Source organism: Triturus cristatus, chromosome 4_1 (genome assembly GCF_964204655.1).
Source record: "Triturus cristatus chromosome 4_1, aTriCri1.1, whole genome shotgun sequence".
Taxonomy (NCBI): domain Eukaryota; kingdom Metazoa; phylum Chordata; class Amphibia; order Caudata; family Salamandridae; genus Triturus; species Triturus cristatus.
Window position 1 is genome coordinate 820,029,592 of NC_140585.1, and position 15,146 is coordinate 820,044,737.

The window sequence follows — 15,146 nt, forward strand, 5'->3', positions numbered from 1 at the left end:
TAAGGGGGGTGATCTGCACTCAGGGCAGTCGAATCGGTCAGCCAATTTCCTGGATCTATGGCGAAGATCCTCTTCCCGTTCAGACAAGAGTAGTGGTCAGTCACTGAATCTGGATTATTCCAGATTCCAGGCAACAGCAGGGAGGTGGAGGATGTGGCCAAAGCTGGTGACTCTTTACCCTGTCTCCCTTCAGGGGTCCTGACTAAACAAGAGCGCATAGGGTTAATGTGACCCCAGAGTCAGTGGTTGTGGGCAGGGTCAGGTCAAGAGGTCGAGGGTAGTATCAGCCGAGGGGCGAAGAAAAAGCAGACCCGAAGAACTGTCAATTTCCCTCTCTAGCGCATCCACCTCCCCACTCAGGTGCCTTTCTCCTGTCTACCTCACAGCCCACCTTCTTCTACAAAATGGCCGACGCACCTCACCTCTATTTATAGCCTGGGCCCTGACTAGCCAGAGTGGTCCAGAAGGTTCTGGAACCCCTCATGATAGTCTATGGCCCAGGCTCTGAGGCGACAGTTCAGTCCACCATTTTGTGGAGGAGCTCTCTCCCTCCCTCCATTTTAGAGAAGCACCTTGCGCCTCACCCTCAATTAGTGAAAATGGGGCACCCAGAGCCTCTACGTCAACACCCAAAAAAAAACTAATGGACAGAAAAATTAGAGGGCCACAGGTTAAAAATGAGGAGGGAATAGCCAGAGGCTGGCAGGTCTAACAATGTCCCATTCTTAAATGATTGGATTCCGCAACCCCTAATATAATTTTTTAACACTTCAGTGAAGAATGTTTCAATATCTTTCTTCAACCTTTTTAACTCGTTACACGATGCAAAGATATGAACATTATCTGCACTAAACATTGCGCATCTCGAGCAGAATGTTCCCCGTAGCACTCCCCCACTTGGCAATGTTATCCGGTGTGTAATACAGAACCGTAATACAGAACAAAATATGTTTAAAAAAAATTGTGCCTGTAATCAGGTAGACTTTAAAATAGTTTGGGACATCTCACATGCATACATAAATACCTCATTAGATATCCCTATTTTCACTTGCCACTTCTGTGAATATTTATCCAAATCATCTGGCAGTGCTACATTAATGAGTGTATACCTCCCCAATAGAGCTTGCTTTATCCTGAAATACTCTTTCGATAATTCCAACGTTTACAAATTGCGCCCCCCTGCCGTAACAGAAAATCTCTAATCTGAAGATACTTAAAAAAATCCTGCCAGTCTAGGGTAAACTCTTTTTTCAGTTTTTCAAAAGAATGAAACCCTGTGGGGGTAAAAACACAGCCAATCTGCACATTGCCGGCACTCTTCCGTCTCCTCATACAAGAGTCTCTAAAAAATTTCCGGGAGAGTATGATTGTCAACTAAGGGGTTATAAAAAGATACTCTGCCAATCCCAAACACTCTGCTGATGGCACTCCATGCTTTAAAAACACTAAAAAGAGTTCTAAATCTGACCTTCTTATAGTAGCGATCATGTAGTTGACACCACAAACAGCCATTAGTCTTACTCCCCAACACAAGTTAAAAAAAAGATTGCATTTTATTTGACCATATGTCATCACTTTTAATTTGTTGTAGCTCTCTGCTATACATTAATATGGAGGCCCAATAGTATAATTATAAATTCGGGAGTGCCAGCCCTCCCCTGTCCCTAGATAGGGTGAGAAATTTATAGGCACGTCGTGGTCGTGAATAAGCCCAAATAATTCTAGAGATTATCTGTTCCATTGTTTTGAACCATTTTAAAGTAAATTCAAGACATATTGCCCTAAACGGATATAAAATCTTAGGGAAAAACATCTTAATAACATTGCATCTTCCTACAATAGATAGGTGTAGGTTATTACGGTGTTGGAGATCTTTTTGAATAGTATCCATAAGGGGTTCCATATTCAGGTTAACCACACTATCTAGCCTAGACGATCTACAAATATCTAAATATGTAACTTTTTCTACTGCATGTGTATCGGTCATTTTTGCTTTGTCGTTAAGGACAATCTGAGTCTTATTTTGGTTAAGTGTGTAACCAGAGATTTGTCTAAAACGTCCTGCCTTGTCTTCGATGGCTATTATGGCGGTTTTGGGTCTGCTGTTACCAAGGCAATATCGTCTGCTTAGGCTAAGATCTTCGTGGGATAGTTCTATGACCATATTGCTGATATTTGGGCGTTCTCTTCTAGTCTATGAATAAATGGATCAATGTAGATCGCAAATAAGAGCGGGGAACAGGGGCAACCCTGCCTCCTACCTCAGAATTTTGGAAATGCTTTAGATAATGTGCATATATAGTCCAAACTGCAGCCAATCAGGCGACAGCAACCTCTAGAATGCTCTCCTCAGAGGCTGAGGCTCTCAGATTTTCTACTGCACGTCGTGTGAAGGGAGTCTCCCTGAGCTCTGCTCAGTACTCTTCTATTCTTCTGGAATTTCTTCTCTTCAGGATGTCATCTTCAAGGAAATCTCTCTTTAGACCCTGTGAATCTTGTGGGAAGTTCCAGCTGTTTTCTGAAGATCCCCACAAGAAATGCATTTATTGCCTTTATCCTGATCACCAGGTGAGAGATTGTAAGATATGCAGGACCTTCCCTCAGAAAACCCTCAGAGATAGAGAAGGGCGTCTACTTCTGTGGTTACAGAAGATTAAGGATCAAGACAACCCCTTATCTGAGGTGGGAAGTATTGTCTCTGGCTCATCTATGTCCTCTAGGAAAAGGATGTCTGAGGAGGATCTGTCTTCTGGGTCTAAGGTGTCGGGAAAAACACAACCCTCTAAGGGTTCTGATTTGCCTTCCACCTCAAAAAAAAAAGGCTCCTCCACCTTCTAAGAGTAAGCCTCTGCCTACTACGCCCCCTAGAAAACTGTGAAGTCTCTGGCCTCAAAACTACTTCCTGAGAATGATTTACCACGGAGAAAAATCCCATCGACGACGGCTCCTCCGTCGTCGAAAATCATCGCCGACGCGACTTAGACGTCGACTGTTACCTTCTCGTCGCCGAGACCAAAAATGATCATGTCATCAGCTTCATCTCCGTCGACGCTAGTCTGTGTCTGTGAAGCCCATCTCGTCGACGAAGGAAATATCTACCGCCGATGCCCCGTCGACGGCGAAGGTTAGAAAGATCTCGTCGATGATTGCCTCGTTAGAAAGATCTCGTCGACTAAGAATGCCTCGTCGGCAAAGAGTGCCTCGTCGTCGAAGATTACTGCGTCGTCGACGACAACTGCCTCGTCGATGGTTACTTCCTTGACGCCAGCTCAATCGACGACGATACCGTCGACGGCCCCCTCGTCGACGCTTCAATTGTCATCTTGCACAGAATTGCATGTTTGGTCTGCATGTACGGCCACAGCCTCCTCTGCACCGTCTACGACAACATCTTCTTTGCTACAGAAACGTGGTTCTTCGTTGGAGGCCTTCTCTCCATTGCATATCTCCCCTACCAAGGTATCTATTGAGTTACCAGAGCAATTACTGGACTCTGGGGAGGATGATGGGGAGTCCGAAGAGGATGACAGATTTCGCACTGCCAGGAGCCCTTCTGAATTGCTTATTAAATATTAGGAGGATGACCAGGAGGAAGATCCGTTCCCGGAGCCTGCAGCTCCAGACACGATACCTACAGCAGAGATGCCTCTAGCTCTGCTAAACAAGCTGCAATATATGTTGGACGATTATTATCGCCATTTTCCTCCATCTGAATCAGCCATTCCATTGACACCTATGCCTCAACCTTCTGGCTCTTCTTTAAGGTCTCCCAGACCACCTTCTCCAGTACAGTCTCATCATTCCCATGATGTTAACACCACTGACGATGATCGGGAATAAGGAGAAGTGGACGATAGAGCTCTTCTTACGGAGTGGGACGACTACCAAATTCAAACTCCGTCCCTTTCAACTCCAGCTCCCATTAACTCTCCTCAAGTCGATATCGGAGGCTTTCATCTCCTTATGGAAAGGGCAACACAAAGGTTCCTAGTACCGATGGAGACAAAGAAGGATGAGTGCTTCCCCTACGATTTTAAGGATCAGCCAAGGAAACAGATACGGACCATTCCCATTATTGATTTCATTTGGAAGGAAGGATTGAAGGTCATGACGGCGCCTGCTTGTATTCATGCGGTCTTGCCTCGACTAGACAAAAAGTATAAGGCACCAGACAACTCACCTGCATGCCTCATAGGCCAGCCCAAGCGGCACAAAGACGAGCTAGAAACCCTTCCTCTCCAATTACAGTTCCTCCAGACAGGGACGGCAGACGACTGGATGCTATTGGGAAGAAGGTTTCCATCATGGCAGCGACGACCGTCCGTGCTGCTAATTCACTGGCCATTTTAGGGCGATACGACAGACAGATGTGGTCGGACATCTCTCCCTACATCAACATGTTGCCGGAACCATCAAAGTCTGAGGCCTTAAAGATCTTACAAGAAGGGGAGCGTATCACTGCTGAGATAATAGATTCGGCCGTGGATGTTGCATCCACAGGATTTAGGCAGCTAGCGGGTGCTGCAGTTTTGTGAAGGCAAGGCTGGCTAAAATCGACATCTTTTCGCCAGGAGGTTCAGGCAAAGATTATTGACATGCCGTTTGATGGGGAATCACTATTTGGCCAGCATGTTGAAGAGGCCCTTCAGGCCATTAAAAAAGATACCGAGACAGCAAGATCTCTCGGTACTCTTCAATTTCGCAAGTCGCCCTTTCGGGGTGCTAAGGGACGCGGATCCTTTTCCAATAGAGGAGGCTACAACCAAGTAAGGTCATACCAGTCCTTTCAAGGCAATCAGCGATATCAGTCCCAAAGACAACAGTCATACGGGCAGGGAAATACCTCGATCTTTGCTCCCTCAACAAATACCTGAAGAAATTATCCTTCCGGATGTTAAAACTTCAAGAAATCCTTCAGCTCCTCTCGGCGGGGGATTACATGGCCACTCTCGACCTCCAAGACGCCTACTTCCATGTGCCAATTCTACCCAGACACAGAAAATTCTTGCGGTTCACAGTGGCTGGCAGGGACTTTCAGTTCAAAGTCCTTCCTTTCGGACTACGTTCAGCACCCCGTGTATTTACCAAGGTTCTGGCACCAGTGACCGCATACCTTCACCTGGAAGGGTTTCAAATCTTTCCATACCTGAACGACTGCCTTAATCAAGGCGAATTCTTTTCCAACCGCAAGCGCACACATTCAAAGATGTCTGCCACTTTTCCAATCTCTAGGTCTCTCCATCAACCTCGACAAGTGTCATCTTGTTCCATCACAAAGAAAGACCTTCTTGGGAGCCACAATAGATACTCAGTTTACCCAGGCATTTGTCTCAAACGAAAGACAACAAAAATCTGCAAGCTAGCCTGCCTTTTACAGTCAAAAAGGTGCATTTCAGTCCAGCTGTTCAAGTCTTTTTTTAGGGATGAACTCTTTCTGCATCCCTCTCTTCAAGCCCAAGAAATCTGGGACTGGGCGATATGACACAGAATCAGCCTATCGGCGATCCATGTTCCAGGAGTCTCCAATGTCCTAGCGGATTCCCTCAGATCGACAGTATCCAATCACAAGTGGGAGTCAACCAACATTGAATCGGGTCTTTCAGGAGTGGGGTCGTCCCGACCTGGACCTGTTTGCGACCAATCAGAACTGCAAATGCCCATTCTTTGCATGTTGGCTTCCCCATAAGGGGTCACGCGGGAATGAGTTTTCGATGAATTGGTCGCAGATATATGCTTACACCTTTCCTCCGATACCGTTGGTTCCCAGAGTTCTCCGAAAGATGAAGAGAGAATCTTGTCACCTAATTCTCATCGCTCCCAGATTGCCTCGCCAGTTCTGGTTTACCAAACTTCTCCTTCTCTCAGAATGCGATCCCATTCAGTTTCGACCAATACCGAACCTCTTATCCATCCAGAACGGACAGATCTGCCTGCCTCTCTGAAGTTAGCAGGCTGGCGCCTGAACACCTTGAATTCGCACATCTGAGCATTCCTGTGGATTGTAAGGAAGTGTTAGCCAATGCTCAAGCGCCTTCCACTGTTAAAACGTACAGGCTTAAATGGAAGAGATTTCCATATGGTGTCAATCTGCCAATATTCATCCAATTCATGCAAAACCGGAACAGATTTTACCGTTCTTTTTACACTTGGCAAGATCAGGCCTGTCCCATTCTACTCTGAAAGTATTTTTGGCAGCTATTTCAAGGTTTCGGCAAGATGGTTCCAATTCTCTCTATTCAGCTAGGATCATTCAGCAGTTCTTCAAAGGGTTGTTTCGGATGTTTCCTCCTATCCGGCGTCCACCTCCATCCTGGCATCTAAATGTGGTGCTTGCACAACTCATGCGGCACCCCTTTGAGCCTATTCATAAAGTGGATTTGAAATTTCTATCATGGAAAGTGTCTCTGCTATTGGCTTTAACATCAGCTAGGAGAGTCAGTGACATTCAAGCTTTTACTTTTAATCCACCTTTTCATCAATTCACCTCGAACTCAGTAGTGCTACGCACTAACCCCAGTTTTCTGCCTAAAGTACCTTCGGACTTCCATCTCAACGAGCCTATCATTTTAAAAACTTTCTATCCCAATCCTCAATCACATGTGGAAAGAACTTGGCATTCCCTTGACATTAGAAGATGTCTCAAGTTCTACAATCCGTAAATCTGACCAGCTATTTGTAGCCTACGGAAGGATGCGGCAGGGACATTCAGTATCCAAGCAGACTATAGCTCGTTGGATTTCTGACGCAATTTGCATCAGCAAGCAGGAAGACCTTTGCAAACGACTCCGAGAGCACATTCTACAAGAGCAATCTCCTCTTCTACTGCTCTATTTGCGGGTGTGCATCTTCATCAAATTTGCAGAGCTGCAACTTGGTCCAGCAGACACACTTTTACCAAGCACTACTGTTTGGAAGCTCCCAGTGATGCGGATACGTCAGTTGGACAAGCGGTTCTCCGTAATCCTTTTAAATAAGGTGAGCCTTTGTTCTTCCCTCCTCCTCTGTACTGTTTCTCAGACGCATTTCAGACATGATTATTACATATCATAGCATTGCCCTGAATATCCATATATACATGTATCTATGCATAGTATAGCATTCTAGGTATGTTATTGCACAGTGTCTTTTGTACATATGTTTATGTTACAAATAGCGTCTTTGGCGTACTGCTTTCTATTCTGATTCAGGCATGTGAATCTATGAAAGATACCCCAATACTGGAGAAGAACAATAGTTACTTACCTGTAATCTGTGATTCTCGAGTATTGGTATCTTTCATAGATTCACATGCAACCCACCCACCTCCCCTCAGAGGCTGGTTTATGCTCTTATCACTTGGTTCACTCTTATGCAAGAAAATCTGAGAGCCTCAGCCTCTGAGGAGAACATTCTAGAGGGTGCTGTCGCCTGATTGGCTGCAGTTTGGACTATATATAATGACTTGGACAAGTCGTAGATGTGGAAGTTTTTTTCCTTGTAGTTTGACTACTTTACTTCCTTGTTCTAGGTTACCTATGTTATGGTTATTATGTGCATAAGTATTGCTTTTTTATGTACCGTGGGATTCCATCGACGACGAGGAATGATTCAGGCATGTGAATCTATGAAAGATACCAATACCGGAGAACCACATTTTACAGGTAAGTAACTATTGTTCATTCTTAATCTATACCATTGTATACCAAGGTGTGCTGTTGTCTATACCTCCTCAAAATTCTGAGAGTATTTTAAAAAGGCCTGGAGTATTCAAAATGTAATTAATTCTTTAGCCAGGAGATTGCCTTTACATATCTTTGACACCTATGTTTAGAACTATTGTTTTATTCCTGCATTCCAGAGATAGCAGTGCCTTTTACTGAACCAACAAATTAACTCATACAATAAATTAGCTTTTGATACCACAAGGTCCCTTTTTCAGATACCAGCCTTATATCTCAAGAACCGTGGACTCCAAATCTACTTGCATCATTTTGTTGGGGTCAAAAAGCAATATCACTTACTACAACCTACAGTAATAAACACTGTGCTACACTGGTAGCAGACAAATGACCAACCTGTTTAAGTCTGGATGTTCAAGCGAGCGTGAGAGTACAATTCTTACAGGTATAGTGTTATTTATTTTCGGGTGCCGATAAAAATTGTACTATCAATCAATCAATCACTGCATTTGTAAAGCGTGCTACATAGCCGTGGGGGCCCCAAGGCGCTGGGGGGGGGGCTGCTACTGACCGATGTGTGCGTGGGTGAGGAGTTTGAAGGTGATTCTCTTGTTGACGGGGAGCCAGTGTAGGCTTCTCAGGTGGGGTGTGATGTGGCTGCGTCGGGGGACGTCGAGGATCAGTCGTGCCGAGGCGTTCTGGATTAGTTGTAGTCGTCTCAGGAGCTTGGTTGTTGTTCCTGAGTAGAGGGCGTTCCCGTAGTCGAGTATGCTGGTGATGAGGGCCTGGGTGACGGTTTTTCTCGTGTCGGGAGGGATCCATTTGAAGATCCTGCGGAGCATCCGGAGGGTGTTGAAACAGGACGCGGAGACGGCGTTGACTTGCTTGGTCATGGAGAGGGTGGAGTCGAGGATGACGCCCAGGTTGCGTGCGTGGTAGGTGGGTTCCGGGGCTGTGCCTAGCGATGTGGGCCACCAGGAGTCATCCCAGGCTGATGGGGTGGGTCCGAGGATGAGAACCTCCGTCTTGTCTGAGTTCAGCTTTAGTCTGCTGTCCTTCATCCAGTCGGCGACTGCCTTCATTCCTCTGTGAAGGTTGGCTTTGGCGGTGTGGGGGTCTTCGGTGAGGGATATGATCAGCTGGGTGTTGTCGGCGTAGGAGATGATGTTGAGGTTGTGCTGTCGTGCGACGTGGGCGAGAGGTGCCATGTAGATGTTGAATAGCGTCGGGCTAAGGGAGGATCCTTGTGGGACGCCGCAGATGATCTTGGTGGTTTTGGAGCGGAAGGGTGGGAGGCGGGCGCTCTGGGTTCTGCCGGAGAGGAAGGATGTGGTCCAGGCCAGGGCCTTCTCTTGGATTCCGGCGTCATGGAGGCGTGCTGATAGAGTGCGGTGACAGACCGTGTCGAAGGCAGCTGACAGGTCCAGGAGGATGAGGGCGGCTGTTTCTCCTTTGTCATAAGGATCCTGATGTCGTCGGTGGCGGCGATGAGGGCGGTCTCGGTGCTGTGGTTGCTGCGGAAGCCGGATTGGGAGGGGTCCAAGATGTTGTTGTCTTCTAGGTAGCGGGTTAGCTGTTTGTTGACAATCTTCTCTGTCACTTTTGCCGGGAACAGAAGCAGGGAGATGGGCCAGAAGTTCTTGAGGTCCTTGGAGTCCGCCTTGGGTTTTTTCAGCAGGGCGTTGATCTCGGCGTGCTTCTAGCTTTCCGGGAAGGAAGGAGATGTTGATTGTTTTCCGGAGGTGGGGTGCGATGGTTGTGCTGGCAATGTTGAAAATGTGGTGAGGGCACGGGCCGGAAGGGGATCCGGAGTGGATGGAGTTCATGGTTTTGATGGTGTCTTCGTCGCTGACTCTGGACCAGGTGGTCAGGCGACTGGTGAGGGTGGAGATCGTGGGGATGGTGGTCTTGGTGGTGGGTGCGGGGGTGTCTCAGTTGAAGCTGTCGTGGATGTCTGTGATCTTGCGATGAAAGAAGGTGGCCAGGGAGTCGCACAATTCTTGTGTTGGTGGGATGGTGTTGGTGTTGGAGCTGGGGTAGGAGAGTTCTTTCACGATGCTGAAGAGCTCTTTGGTGTTGTGTGCGTTGTTCTCTAGGCGGTCCTTGAAGGCGGTCCTCTTGGCGGTCCGGATGAGTTGGTGGTGTCTGCGGGTGGTGTTCTTGTGGGCTGTGAGGCTGTCTGGGGATCGGTCGCGGAGCCATTTCTTCTCAAGCTACCGACAGGTGTGCTTAGAGGTCCGCAGGTCCTCAGTGAACCATGCGGCTTTCTTGTTGGTGTGGTTGGTTGTGATCTTGAGAGGGGCGAGGGTGTTGGCGCAGTCGCTGATCCACTGTTTGAGGTTGGTAGCGGCGGAGTCGGGGTCGCTGGGGTCGGCGGGTGGTCTCAGGGCGAGGGTGGTGGCCAGTTGATCTTTGGTGACCTTGCCCCAGCAGCGGCGTGGCAGCTGTTGGGTGCGGTGGTGTGTGGTGGGTTTCCTGAAGGTGAAGTGGACGCATCTGTGGTTGGTCCAGTGGGGTACGGTTGTGTGGTTGAAGGAGACGTGGAGAAGATGGGGTCCAGCGTGTGTCCAGCGGCGTGGGTGGGTGTAGTCACGAGCTGTTTGAGTCCGAGGTTGGCGATCAGGGCGGTGGAGTTGGCGTCATTGTTGTTCTCGAGATGGAAGTTCAGGTCCCCGAGGAGGATGTAGTCCGTGGAGGCGAGGGCGAGGGCGTGGGTGCTGACGAGGTCGGCGATGGTGTCGCTGAACTGTGGTCTTGGTCTGGGTGGTCTGTAGACGAGTGTTCCTCTGAGGGTCGTGTTGTGGTCGGTGTGGATCTGGAAGTGCATGTGCTCGGCCGTGGTGAGGGTTTCGTCGGTGTTGGTCGAGACTCTGAGGGTACCTTTGCGGACGATGGTGATTCCCCCTCCAACTCCGTTGGCGTGGTCTCTGCGGGAGATCTTGTAGCCCTGTGGGATGGCAATGGCGATGTCCGGCGCTGAGGCGGTGTTCAACCAGGTCTCCATCAGGAAGGAGACCTCAGGGGCGATGGAATCTAGGAGGTCCCAGAGTTCGATGGCGTGCTTGCGAGCGGAGCGGGTGTTAAGGAGGATGCAGCGGAGGTGGTTGGGTTCTCTGTTTGGTGGTTTGGTGAGCTGGATGCTGGGGAATCTGCAGTCCCGGCAGGTGTAAGGTCCTTGGGTGTGCTTCGGGATGGCCTGGTAGCAGGGGTGGTATCGTCCGGGGTTGAGTGCGTGGAGGGTGCTGGAGTCGTAGTGCAGACTGGCGTTGCGGGGTGCGCGGGGGACAGGGGTTCTGGCGCTGGGCGCGGTCCAGGCGCGGACGGGCGCAGACGGGCCTGCCTTTGGCACACCAGCGGCGCGCCCACTGCGCTTCCGCGTGTCGACCTCCATAAGAGGCGAAGTGGGAGGGAGGAGCAGCTGGGAGGCGGGAGCGGGGCGGCCAATGGGCGAGGGCACAGGACACAGAAGGCAAAAGGGGGTGGAGCAGCGGGGGGCACAGAGGGCACAAAGGAGCGCAAAGGAACGCCTGAGAACGGAAAAAGCAAGATACAAAAATAAAATGCCAAGGTGGAAGAAAACACAAAATTAGCGGTACAGTGCAGAACGCAAAATGCACACAGTCACCAGGGGCGAGCTCCCGGCAGCGGCAGCAGTGGGGCAGAGTCACGGACACCCAGGAGGAGCCGTGCGGCGTGTGGAGCGACCCGAGGACAGGTCACAGTCACTGCCGCGCGTCGACCTCCATAAAACAACTTTAAAACTACTTTAAAACAACTGTATCCCAATTCATAAGTAAATCTGCACCACTCAAACGCTCTTTTGCCACTTGTGGTGGATCAGTGCTATTTAAAATGAATATACTGAATTCACAAGTTAAATAATATAAAAACTATAAGTGGTAAACACATGGGATACTCATTTCTGTTATGATTATGGCTTTAAAGGTGCTGCTTCTATCACCTTATGTGATCGACTTTTGTATACTCCGCATTGTGTTGTGGGTGTGATGCCACAGCGCTTTCTATAGTCCTGTAACTTTCTACATATGAATGTATTTCCTTGTATTCTTAGCTGAGAACTGTGTTTTTCAGAGAGTGTTGGAGGAGAATAAGGAACACTATCATGTAATTCAGAAATTCATCATCCTGGGAGATGTGGATGGTAAGTGTTCTTTTAGTTAATGCAAAAGTGAAAGTTGTCTTTCAATCACATATTTGTATACGTTCTTTGACATTGCTGCTCCCTTCCTTCTGTTACATTTGGGAAATGTTTATTCTGGCTTGGTACACTTTCTGCTGCAACACCAAGTCAACATTGCCATCATTACTAATTTATCGTGTACCATTTTCGTCATTATCCTTAATGCATTGCATGCAACGGTGTTGACTTATGTGCATAGAGTATACTAGTTTTAGCAGAGCAATTCCTTAATATACATGTAAGATATTAATGTTTACACCTGTAGCCATGCACACCCCTCTAGCTTTCACAGATTTGAACATAGTATGGTACTGTTGGGTTGTTTAATTGTGAAAACCAACCAGAACACTGCCTAAGGCACAACAACTTTAAGCACACCTGCAAGAATAGCCTCCGAGGAGACTTCACTTAGTTTCTTTGTGAACGGAAAATGTTCTGCCTTTTTAAGTCTTAAGTATTAATGAGTTAGGATTTTGAAAGATGGAAAAATGTAAATTGAGATGCACTAAGAAATATGAATTTTCATTTATAACACTGTGGTCAACTAATCTGGAATTCATCCGAGAAAAAGAGTTACTCAAATGAGGAGTATTTTGCTTAGTGCTCTCCTTTATATAGTTTTGCTTCGTTTTAAATGTTCTTCAGGTGACTGATAAGAGCCCAGTGTGAACTTTAATAGAAAGAATTAGTCTATCCTCATCACCAACTCTTTAACAATGCTCATCACGGCAATTCTTTTTAGTAGACTGCCCCCTGAGGTTTTACCATTCTGCCCAGCCTTACATAGACATGTCATTTATTTGCTTTATGACAAATATATTTTTCCTGATGTTGGTCGACAGAAGTCTTTCTTTTATTCTAATGACCTAATTGCCATGGCAGTTGGATTTATTGTAAATTGCCAGAGCATATGTCAAGTAAATGAAGAGAAGCCATTCTTCTACTTGTTAGGTTTTTAGCGCCACTTGTTTTAAAAACATTTTTTTAACTAGTTCATGATCCGGTATCTTCGGGATCATTGATTCTGGTCCGCTTCAGTCATCTATCAAAATGTGTTTTTATGCAAAATGTTCATATTTACCTTTTAAACCTTGCAGATTAGCTGCATGAGGAGTTGGTTGAGAAGCTACTAATCCGCGTAACAAGGACATCTGTACTTGCTGCTTATAGTGGTAGGTTGTGGCTGGGTGTGAATCGTGCCTCCAGCTTCATGGTAGAAATCTTAATCAAAAGCAGCTTTTCAACTCTGAAAACTGGAAGGTGGCGTCGCACTCCTCGGTCTAAGTTTTGAAAGCCTCTTCCCTTCCAAAGAGATATTTTATTCCCCCATATTGTGCTCCATCAAAATAAAACTGTTGTCAGACTGTGAAAGGTAAACGCACAACCTCCGAATAGTAGACAGCAGTTGTTGGTGGCATATAGTCGCAGTGGAGAAAATCTATGGGCCTGTCTTCAAGAGACATTCCTCTCGATTTAATATTGCATCTCTGTGGAAAAGTATATTTTGTCCCGACTGACACAATGTACAAATTAAATTATTAACATGTGAGCTCCCTAGTGCCTCTGAGCTACTCCCTTCTATAGCAACTGTCTCCCAAAAATGGTGTCAAAATATTTAGTATTTGATTGTATTTCTGTTTGCTCATGGTCTCTATTCCTAACGGCAAATAATACTGAAATCTAATTCATTTCTTTTATAAATATACGGAGTGTAAAGAGTCCAAAGTAAAGAAAAAAAAAAGTTTAAAAACCATAGATTTTGACAATGTAAAAACCATGGAACTAGAAATAAACCTGAAGCACATGCAAACACACTAGAGTAATGCACGTACTTGAGGAGATTATGGTATCTAGAACACTAGTAGTTGAGGCATGACGAGAAACGAGGAGGGGTTTTTTTCTGCAGCACTTCATTCGAGCATTTCATTGAAAATATGTAAACCGTGCGGAAGTACCCATCCTCGGGGTCTTGCCTACAGGCTCGAAGAGTATATCCATATGTTCTCTCTCCCTCGTATTCACTCTCTGGCAGTCACTGTCAGGGATCTCTTTTCAACTGTACATCACAAAATGACTGCCTTTGTAATCTTGTTCAAGTTTGGTCTATCTGCAGTGAGGGGGGTGCAGAGGAAGATTGAGCTGCCAAGATATTTGCTGCTGCAGGCATATAAAGCAACAGCTGCATCACCGGAGTGTAATATGCAGTGACTTGCATATTGGCTCAACCCGTCCATGCTGGTATTAGTCCGTATAGATTGAGGCCCTACCATGGTGCATTTGATAGTATTGTACCTTCTGCGATCCTGCTCAAAATCACTCACTATATTATGTAGACCAGTCGCATACAAAAGAGCAAGAACAGTCCAGAAATTTATTTTTGCTATGTAGTGTAGAAGTATGACCTCCCATGTTAAAAATCGATTTGCACAATCTCCATCCTTTGAGCTTGGCTTACTTTGCCTAGATCAGGGCAATAGAGACCTTTTAATAGGAATACAGAAAATGCCTAGGCTACTGAAAACTTGCAGACTGAAGAGAAGATGGGAAATTAACCCCTAACCAAAGAAGAAACTGCACTTAGGTCCCCCACCTATATTCTGAAGGGCTTTGTAGAAATGCCTGAAAGGGCTTGGTATTGCCTGTGCCAAGAAATAAACACCCAGTTACACATATCATCTCTTACCTATCTCCTTATAAACCTATCTAGTATATTATGTATGAAACAGGTAAAGTGTTGAAAAAAAAATGTTTTATGTGGTGCTTATAGTACAATTCTGGACCTTCTTTTTCATTATAGTGCATCTTCAGGAGGCACGCCATACTTCTATTCAGTTTACCCTTTGTATTTCTTGGAGTTTGTCCTACCTGTGTAGCTTTGAATTCTATAGACTGGGCTTATGTTCACAGGTTAAAGTACAGACAGCAGGAGATAGAAATATGTAAATGGACTGACCATTCATCCAGTTTATTTGGTATTGTTATGTTGTAACATTTGTAGAGCGATCCGCTGCCCAGGAAAGTGTGTCCTGGTGTTTAGATGCAGAACATTTCCTAGCTTTAGTAACGGAATGTTTCAATTCTATTAAGGACACAGAGGCAAGGAATATGCTTTAACCTTTCTTCACTTTTATAACAACAGCCATAAATTAAGAAAAAAACTTCATGAAACTTTGGGAAATCTCAGAGCAATAGTAATGTCCAATCAGAATATCCTCTCCAAAATATAGCCCTTTCACAGTGTCCATGCTCCCTATTTCTTCGTGCGACAAACCGCATCTACTACCCCT

The 15,146-nt window shown here is 46.2% G+C and overlaps 1 protein-coding gene across 2 annotated transcripts in view; it reads left to right on the plus strand.

The window, feature by feature from the left end:
* Nucleotides 1-15,146, plus strand: part of NUP107 (nucleoporin 107) — a 528,088-nt gene that overhangs the window by 229,205 nt on the left and 283,737 nt on the right. For both annotated transcript variants that reach the window (XM_085653472.1, XM_085653473.1), the window contains exon 18: nucleotides 11,751-11,820. In XM_085653472.1, the coding sequence (XP_085509598.1) occupies nucleotides 11,751-11,820 (70 nt within the window). The remainder of the gene's footprint in view (nucleotides 1-11,750; nucleotides 11,821-15,146) is intronic.